General features: G+C 35.9%; 1 protein-coding gene across 1 annotated transcript in view; it reads left to right on the top strand.

The window, feature by feature from the left end:
* Positions 1 to 9,163, top strand: part of TBC1D5 (TBC1 domain family, member 5) — a gene marked incomplete at its 3' end in the record, with an annotated part of 132,983 nt that extends 123,820 nt beyond the window's left edge. Inside the window, exons 14-15 of the mRNA XM_009076223.1 lie at positions 4,071 to 4,156; positions 8,895 to 9,163. Of these exons, the coding sequence (XP_009074471.1) occupies positions 4,071 to 4,156; positions 8,895 to 9,163 (355 nt within the window). The remainder of the gene's footprint in view (positions 1 to 4,070; positions 4,157 to 8,894) is intronic.
* Positions 9,164 to 10,185: the final 1,022 nt, after the last annotated feature.

The following is a 10,185-nucleotide window of genomic DNA, read 5'->3' on the forward strand; positions in this document are numbered from 1 at the left end:
AAGAGTGCTAAAAAGGGAGGAAAGAAAATACTTTGACAAAGAAGAGTGTTAGAGAGATTGCTCTGCTTGCATCTGCATGTAAACTTTTAAAAATACTGTGTATTCAGGGAGCAAAATGTTAGGTATGTTGTAGAGCAGCCTGCCTGTGACTTCAATCACGTGCAAGTGTGCTTCGCTGTATCATATCTACTCCGTGGGTTACATGACACGATAATGTCTCCAGAGGCCAGGGAGGAAAAGGGGTTGTACTAGGGAATTTGAGCATATGGCGCATGATCCTTAGCTGGTGGGAAATGCTTTTCAGCAGTTTATGTGGGGTTAGGGAATGTCTGCTGCATTGCGTGTGATTCTGACCACAGCGTCAGCCCCCAGCCTAGGAAAAGTGTGGGTATAAGTTAAGTTGGCCCCGTGTGCCTGGAAAAGGATAACGGCAAATGGAAAGTCCCTGGGATCCTCCTGCCAGCCATGGGAATTGGAGTGAGTCGGTCTGGTAATGGCTGGAAACGGAGACAGGAGCTCAGGGAGAGGACTTCAGCAGGCAAATAAGCCAGGGGAGCATCTTTCAGGCAAGAAAGGGCTCAGACGCAGGACTGCCTTAGTGATACCTGAAACATTTTAAGGCATCTTTTTCCTTTGGGCTGTGCCTAGTAAATTTTGAAGAGATGAAGTCCAAAATCACATCAATTTCTGTGCGTGCTTCTATATCTGAATTTTATACATTTCCTATACATTTCCATTTATCCTTTTAAAACCACAAATTGGGCATTTTCAACCAATTGAAACTACATTCACTCTAGATAGAAATTAAGATTAGAAGAATTAGAAATCCACCAGACTGCTCCTAAAAAATGGGTGTGGGAAAGGAGAGTTTCTAGTATTGGCACAGACAGCTTTTCTTTCTGACTCTCTGACTGCTCTCTCTTCCCTTAGAAGGGGAAAATCATATATGTGTCAATCTGTATAATGCCCTTACACAATTTCTTGGAGGGATTCAGCAAACTACTAATTTGAAGGATTGATTTCACTGTCATTTTAACATTACCCTTTTAAGAAAAAAAATATTTTATCTGAGACACTAGTCAAAATACATATATGAATTGAAAAAGGAATAGCTTTTCTTGCTTAAGTAATGAAAAATACAACTCTGATCATTCTAAATTGCACTGTGTAGGAAAAAAATTGTTGTTGCTGTTAATATTTTAAGCATCATAGAATCATAGAATTATAGGGTTGCAATGGACCTTACAGATCATCTACTCCCAACCCCCCTGACATGGGCAGGGGATACTTCCTCACTAAAACAACAGAGCTATATTTTTTGTAAATAAATTTATTTAGTCTTTCATTCTAATGCATGAAATACAATATAGGGGACAGCTCAAACTTGATGCTTAGAGAGGGGAATTAGTGTAAAATTCATAAGGAAGAGAGACTGTAATTGTGTAGGTTCTGCTTCTTATAGTTAACTTACTGAAATAGTTGAAAGGAATACAGAAATTTAAAGGACAACCACAATGATATAAAGATCATAATCTTCATAAAACCATATTTTTTACTGTCTGAATTTCAATTTCCAGAAGTATTTAAATCTTTTGTGGGGGTACTTGTCTGCTAACATATATGTCAGTTTGGTATTTTTTAAATACTGACATTTTCCAAAAGGATCTCTCAGTAGTGTTACAAAAGGAGTTGCAGCAGTAACCCTTGGTATTTACTGTCTTGCATTTCTAATGTTTTTTCAACAGCATTTTTGAGGACTTTTTTTCACTGCATGTACTAGTACTTTAAACTGCTTCTTCCTTTTGTACTATTAAACCTCATAGGAATTTAAATAGGCCCCTGCGAAAGTAATGCTTGAGCCTCATTCATATGTTCGAGTTAGATCATTATTCCTATTAATGGCTTTAAGTGCTTAGATGGTAGATCAGCCTTTTGCGTCTTGAATTGCTTGTCGTTTCTGCATAAATATGTTCCACATGATCTTTTCCTTTTGTTTTTTTTCCTTTATTCAGAAGCAATTTGTAAAAATATTTTTTTATTATTTATGGGGTGTTGCAAAAGAAATTTCAATGTTTTTGCTAACTTTCAATATAGACTTGAGTTATTGGAAGCAAATTACAAATCTGGCTAGCACCTGGTAATGTGTATTTTTCAAAGGGCTGTCTTATGCTTAGAAGTGCCTGTTATTTTAACCATCTCCTACTCTACCACCTTGTTGAAAATGGTCATTAAGACATGTAAAGAAAGAAGTTATTTAATTCATGGGGGAAAAGTTACACTGTTTGATTACTGACATGGTAGTCACAGAACCATCAGTTATCCTCATCACGTCAGTGTGGATTTGATTATCATAGAAATGTATTGAATTACCAAACTAGAGCAATAGTAACTAAAGCTGATTCATTGTTATTGCTGTCAGTGGATGAGGACTGACTTACAAGCTATATGAATAGGTAGAGTTATGCAGACATTGGTTTTATAACAGAAGAAAAAGTGGAGAATGGCCATTACAATGTGGGTGGTAGGATAGAGTAGGACTTTTTTAATGCTTGTCTAATAGCTTTTAGTTGTTTCATTTTTAAATGAACATTACAAACAGTATATATGTTTAAAATGTTTATCATGTTTCTGAAGAAAGAAAATGAGATATTTCATACAAGATTAAGTCTAAGTGCAGGAAATGATCTGGAAATTCCCACCCTTTAATATGCCCCAGAAATCATCCTGGCCTTTGGTACCTACCACCTTTTAAAATCTTCTTCTCTAATTTTGTGCACATGCAATATTTTGGTCTCTAAAATGCCACTTCTGTATCCTCAAAAAACCCCAAGGTTTTCAAGGAAGGAGAGTTATGTGGAAAATGAGAGGATAAGACAGTGGATACTCCAGTCTATAATGAGATCCAGAGAACAAATATACAAGATGTGAAACTGAAACAGCTGAAGACTGACTCTGTCAAAAATATAGTGTACTTTCCACCTATGTTTCCACTGTTTCTGAAAGGTCATTGCACAGTTCATTAGAACTGTATTTGCTACTAGCAGGACATAATGCAGATCAGAATATAAGGCAACAGCCTATGAAAGATTAAACCTTTAGAGCAAATACTTGGAAATATTTAGATCTCTTTTATACATTATATGTAGTCATTATGCAAAAGTATACAATTTTCTTTTCTCTTTACACTAGAAGTTATTGAAGCCAATTCTCTTATCATCTTAATATATATATTTTTAAAAGGCCTCTCTGTTATTTTGTTTCCATCTTGACACAAATATTTTTACTTAAAAATAGTGTCCTTTAGGGTGCATTCATTCAACTGACACTTTATGCATATGCTGCGGTCTACACTTGGTCAATGTTCAGTGGATTCTTAGATTTCAGAACTATGGAAGGCAGCATGATGACATGAAAGAGTTCTGTTGTTGCAGAAGTGGAGACTAACAAGTGGCTTCTGGTTTCAATATTAATTATATACATTTTATTATAGGGTAGCAGTTCTTTATTTGTGGCCTCTGTTTCGGGTAGGGTGAAATTTGGAGAGGAAAAAAAGGCTCTGTGTGCCATCTAGTGGGAGAATTCAGGTTGTCTCACTAAATGTAATTTTTTGCTTAACAGAGATACTGCTAGTGATGTATTCAGTTCCAAATGTTTGCTACTAGTTTCTCCTTGCTATTGCATTTTCTTTAAAAACATATCACTTCACCTTGGAGGTGGTAAAATGCTATACCTAAGCTATAGGAAGAAATCAGATTGGTATCTGTACTTGTCCAAGAGTTATTGATTTAATTAGGAGTGTTACCACTACAGCCAACAGCCTCATCACTGTGTAGAGGAACACTAATTTCTCTGAGCATGAAATGGACTTACTGGTAACACTTGGTATTATTTTAAGTATTTTAAGATTTCAATTCAATGTAACTGACATTAATGCCTTGAAAAACCAAGGTCCTGGGAAAAGAAATTGTTCTTTAAGTTTCTAATCTTCATTAATGGATATATTCTTGTCTCTGCTTTAAGCCTCTCAGAAAATTACAATGAGGTTTCTTTTTTCTTTTATATTTTTTTAGAGAAATCCAAGACCAGTGACTCATCAGTTCCAACAAAATTTAGATTATTACAAAGCACGTGGAGCAGACCTGATGAACAAAACCCGGTAAGCTATTTCTGAATGTGTGTTCACCGAACTAAGACCTTACATAAACAAAATGTTTCAGGAGTCACATTTATCCCAAACAGGAATTATATAAGCAGTGTTAGAAGTGTTAGAAATGTGTTTATTTTATGACATTTATTTTGAATCTGTCCCTTGCCTAGTATTACACACAAAAAATTAAAGTTTTACACATAGTGTTGCAGTCACTTGCAGGTATTTTTTGAGGTTAAGGACATTCATTAGCAATGATGTGTATACTAAAAGGAGGGGATAAAACCTTGTCAGTGTGAGTTCTGTAGTTGAACTACTACAGATAACACATTTAATCGCAATCTGGAGTATTTATGTACCAGAAACTGTCTTAAGTTAAACTGAATTAATGTAAATCCAGTTTGAAGTAATTTTTGCTGAATTTTTCCTCCCTTCTTTTAGAAATGGTTTGTATCAATAATGCTAAAATCCCTTCTCAAGACCATTTTATTTGGGTGGCCACAACACAGGTGCCAGTTACTAGTGGCTGCTGGTGGCTGCAAGGCAAGCCAACGCAAGATGTAATGTTTTAATTGACACTGTCACAGGCAGTTTCTTGGATTGCACGTGGCTGCAGCCAGATCCTGTGCCTTCTGACTCTTGAAAACTTGCTGGATTTTGGACCTTTGCACCTCTGTCACATTCTGTTTAAATCAGCTGCATTAAAAGCCAGGTAAAATGAAAATGGAGTAGGTTGAAAATGTTTTTAAATGGAGAAAGGAGCAGAAATTAAAGATGAGTACAGTGACTGAAAAAACATCTTTTTCTTTCTAAATCAGGCTTTAAGATTGGGGAAGGATGTCAAATATCACTGCATTCTATTGCATTTTCTTAATATTTTTATTTCAAATTTCATATTTTTACTTTTTATTTCAAATGTTACCTAAACTGGAAAAAAATTTTTGAAAATTCAGAAAGAAACATTTCAAGGATTTTAAAAAAGTAAATAATCATAAAGCCCAAACAAGAATGGCACCTGTTGGAAACCTAAATTCTAAAAAAAAAAAGGTCAGTTAGGTCTAGGTAGGAATATAAATTAATTGCACACATATATGCAGAATACATACCAAAGGACATGAGAAGTTGTTTAGAATAGTTTAGATGGGGGAATAGCTGGGATAAATATATCTCGAAACAGGAACATTTAGAGTAGGGCAAATGTGGTAAATCTGTTTAAGATTGGGCTAAAGAGAGAACTTGCAGATGTAACATTAGGGAATGTTTCTGCAGTGAGCAGAGAGATGTATTAAGTCAACTACCAGGTCTTTTTCATCTTTAATTCCACAGGCTCAATTATATGTTTAAAATATCTTGGCCAATCTTTAATACATATTGCTTACTTTATCACATATAAAACTTTTTAATCCATCATATTCATATATTTGTCTCTCATCTCTCGGAATGATTACTTACTGAAAAGAGAAATGCCTTTGAATAAGGCTTGCTTAAAACAAAACATTTCCATCTTAGCAGAAAACTGCAGAGATTGAATCATCTTCCTACTGCTAGTTTAAAAATACACCATTCACAGTCAAGGTCAATGATGCTTATTGTGATGAAACAAAATTGTTTGCTTCATAGATGGAATTCACGTCTCCTTGATACTCATATTTTTAAACTGATGCCTTACTTTTAAATGCATCTGCTGATAACTACAACATAATCAATCAGTATTTTTCTTGTAATTGTTGTGCATGTTTGGTACATTTAGATGGCTAAAATGTAGGCATTGATCTGTATTTAATGACTGTAATCATCCTTTGCATTAATATATCAGACATTTAAATGGTAAGAAATAGATGCATTGTTCTTATTTTCCTGAACTTCAGCTCAGTTTTAATGTAACTCCTCCAGAGATGTAGCAACTCACTGTTGTTCGTTTGCTGAAACTGTGATTCAGAGAAATTCCACATATTTTACTTCACAATACCTTTATTAAAGCCACCTCTTGAAAAGATGCTTAGATAGCATTTATTTGTTTTTCATGTCTTTGTATGTGTTCTGAGCTGATCAGCAGCAGTGTCAGTTCACAGCAGAGCCAAATTACACCACAGGTATTAGGAGCTGCAGTAGCTATCCTTTGTAGTTACCAAATAATTATAAAACATTCTTGCATGTTACTGTTGAAATCATTTTTTTAAATCAAGTTTTGGACATAATGGCTTAGAGATTTTTAATGTTTATTGCTCTTGTAAGGTGAAATTTCTCAAAAAGTCTCCATCTGAACTATCTGAAAAATGCAAGTAAACCAACTTGGCCTGGTATACCTATATGTCAAAGCAGCAAATTAAACAGTGTAGAAGGAAAACTGCCCCATTTTATTAAGCAAAATGTAGCTGAAAAAAAAAAAAAACAAGCTGGTGGACACAAATGCACAAGTCTCTATATAAGTTTTATCTCCTGCATCTGTGGACCGTCATGATTGCAATGATGCAGTTAGCTCAAAGTGTCCAGTGGCTTTATTGCTCAGGTAGCCTGTCAGAGAAAATTATTTACTTCCGTTAAATATAGTTTTTTTCTGCAAAGTCAAGGGGTTTTTAGTCATTGTCAAGGTTCTAGAACTAGAGACTACACAAATCTCGGACTCAATATGAAAACCATTATCTTCTCTCTAAGGTGATGTTTCAGCTGAGTGAGCAATATAGTCTCAAATCCTGGTGATCAGTTTCAGTAGACTAAGGGGAAAAATATGCCAAATGGAGTAAAGTTTGGATTCTGAATCTCCACCAAGTTACTGCTGGTATCACCCCCAAAATCAGCTGTGTAATTAGATTTATTGCAACTGTTGATAGCTGACTGATATCAGCATTTGATATTTTTTTCTTTCACCTTCAAAGCCTCAATCATTTTCTTTCTGGAGTGGAGAGAACATTAAACAAACAGCCCTATGCTGACTCTTCTGATGCCATGTATGTGAGATGGAGTAGAAAATATCCCTTTTTTTAACTAAAGTATCTCAGCAACATCTTGAGGAACTGATTAATAACAGAATCTGATGTCTACTAGCAGAGTAAAATTGAATAGTAATAAACATTTTATTATGTCATTTTCTTTAAAATCATTGGGACAATTCAGTTTCATTTTGAAACCATTTGGGCCTCCTGCAAGAGTACTTTATAGTTCTGCAGGCACTGTCTTTGTAGTGACTTTGTCAGTCATTCTCAGGTGACTACGGAAAGACTTTTTGTAATATCAGCAGCAAACAATAAAATGGGGAGGCACAGAAACATCCTGTAATTATTATTCAGCAATCGTTCCTTTCCAGCTGCCATAAATTGGGAAGCATTGGTCCCAGTCTCTGTGCTGCTGTTCCTCCTAAAAATGTTATGTGCCATCTTTCTTCATCACCAGTCTATGGCAGAAGGGCGCTGTACAGCTTGGGGCTGTATCTCATGAGTGTGCAGGCTCATATACTTCCTTCTGATATCTCTCCTATTCTATTTATTCTGAGTATCTATTCTGAGTCTAAACAACTCAGCTGTTGTTATTTTCTGGATGTGCTCTATATGTGTATGCGTGTTTGTATTGTGTATTCTAAAAAAAACATCTCTGGAGGCAAATAGAGAATTTATATGAAAAGCAAAATCAAAATTACTTTTCCAGGTGCCTGCACAAGTTACAAGTCACACATATTAATTCATTTGCAGGTTATTTTTAGTTAAACTTCCTCAAAACATTGTAAAGCTGTTTTTTCCCCAGTACAATGATTGTATTGGTTTTAATTACATTTCTTCAAATTTTTAAAAGACAGCTATTTATATCATGGAAGTACAGATCAGTGAAAGAAAACCTCAGGAGTAGAAGGGTCTTTGTGATTGTGATAAATTTCTGTGAAGGGTATTTTAAGCATTAATTATATAAACTGTGAAATTATTGCATGAACAAATAGGAACAGCTTTGCTGATCTCTGGGTTATGCTGACATTTCTACTGGGAATTAGAAGGTTCTTTGCCTCTTTATTTTAGACAGATTAAATGGTTCGACAATTTCCTCATTCTTAATGTTGCGTATAACTGAAGTGAATTAAATAGCCACTGTAGTTAAAAGTAAAAAGTAACAATGATAAGGATCATGATTCAGTATATATATTATATCCTGATGCAGTTCTTCAGCAAAATCACTTTAGAAATCAGGATTCCTGTTAAAATGTGTTTGACTTGAAATGATTGTGCTGGGCAGAAGGTGAAGAGCCAGAGATCTCTAGCTCTGACAACCTAACAGTACAGTCTACTGTTAGTTTTGCTTGCTGAAAGAAATGTTTGGGTTTGAGGTATTTTAAACATTTAAGAGAATTTGATCTATCAGAAGTAAATATTAAAGCAGTCTTCAAATAAAAAGTATGAAAAGTCAGTTTTATGAAGTTTTTGATTCTACAGAGTCTGGATTGCTTTTTGGCACTCTTTCATAGTTTTAATTTAAAAAGACAAATTAAGAAAGTTGGTGTAAACTCACTTTGTTTGGGGTTGGTCTGCACGTTTCAAGAAGAAAGGACCAAACCAATTTGTCCACTACTGGTTAGGAAAAACTTACACCACATGGAATCCCTGTGGTCTCTGCCTGTATTCCAGTGCAACTGTAGTAAAACACCCTCTTTGTAACATTCAAAGCTTGGATTTTTTTCTCTCATTTTTGGAGAATGATATACATTTGCCTGTGCCTCTCCAAGCCACTGGCAATGATGTGATTATTTTTCCTCTTCTTTTTTCAGTGCCAGTGCTAAGGCTGCCCCACTGAACATCAACAAAGTCTCCAACAGCTTACTGAATTTTGGCCGAAAGCTCATTGCTCCAGCTATGGCTTCAGGTGGGGCAGTGGGCACTCCTGCTGGCGGGAGCAGCTTTCCTCCCCCTTCAATGCCCATCAGGAGCACAGTGGAACCCCCCCAGCACCATCATCACCAGCAGCAGCAGCACTACCACCAGTCACAGCAGCAGAGGATGCTGAAGTCCGAAAGCATGCCAGTTCAGCTGGGCAAAGGTAAAGGTGAAACGTGAGGCAGTGCCATGTCCAAGGGAAGCTTTGTCATAAGGGCCGAAGAAAGTCCTTTTATTGATTTTTATATCAGTGTGTACATATTTGGAGGAAACAGAAAGAAAAGGTATTTTGTTAGGCAGGATGCCTATGCCCAGTATCACAGCATGTTTACAATGTAATACAGAATTAGATGTCTCAAGAATGTACAAATACTGTAAGAAGTTTAGAACCTTTAAAAAAGTCTTAACCAGAAACTGCAGCAGACATACCAACAAACTACATCATTACCATAAACAGGAGCCAATTAATTTTTCAGCTTTTTTAGTGCAGTCTATTTTTAACTGTAAACCTACTTTTATATATGTTTTCAGGTTCTTGGCACAAATGCCATGCATAACAATATTAGCTAAATAAAAGTGAAGGAAGTTAGATCAGTTTCAGACTAATTCTTAATAAAGAAAATCTAACTCCCTCTTGAATATGTGGATGTGACTTAAGAAGTTATTTGAACAATATTATGTATTTGTCTTTTTATAACTTGTGGTGGCCCTTTGCACTTTATTTAGTAAATGCTGCTTCTTTTTCTTGAGCCTTTTTTTATATTTCTTGAGGAGAGCTTATTCAAACAACAAACTCACAAGCTCAGCTTCAGCTGTTGTTTCCTATACTCTGCCATGCTCAAGGTATGTTACTGCTTTTCGTCTTCAGCCAACTTATGGCAGTATGTGCTTTACAAGGAGTATGTAGAGTGAAACAGTATCTGCTGCTTCTAGCAACTCATCCTACGTAATGGTTATGACTTTGAGGGCTGGTGCTGGTTTCCCCGAACCATTATGTAGAATTGCATCACTACTTTTCACCAGATTTGAACGTGTAAGAGGAGGGAAAAAACACTTCACAGCTGAAGTTGGTATTCTTTCTCTTGCCTGTGGCACCCATATGGTCCAAGGTTAGTCCTTTCATGATGCTTTGCATCCCCAGCAAACACTGAGGGGGCAGAACTAAAAGGTACAGCTGTTCTCTTG

This window comes from Acanthisitta chloris, unplaced genomic scaffold, assembly GCF_000695815.1.
Source record: "Acanthisitta chloris isolate BGI_N310 unplaced genomic scaffold, ASM69581v1 scaffold9226, whole genome shotgun sequence".
Classification (NCBI taxonomy): domain Eukaryota; kingdom Metazoa; phylum Chordata; class Aves; order Passeriformes; family Acanthisittidae; genus Acanthisitta; species Acanthisitta chloris.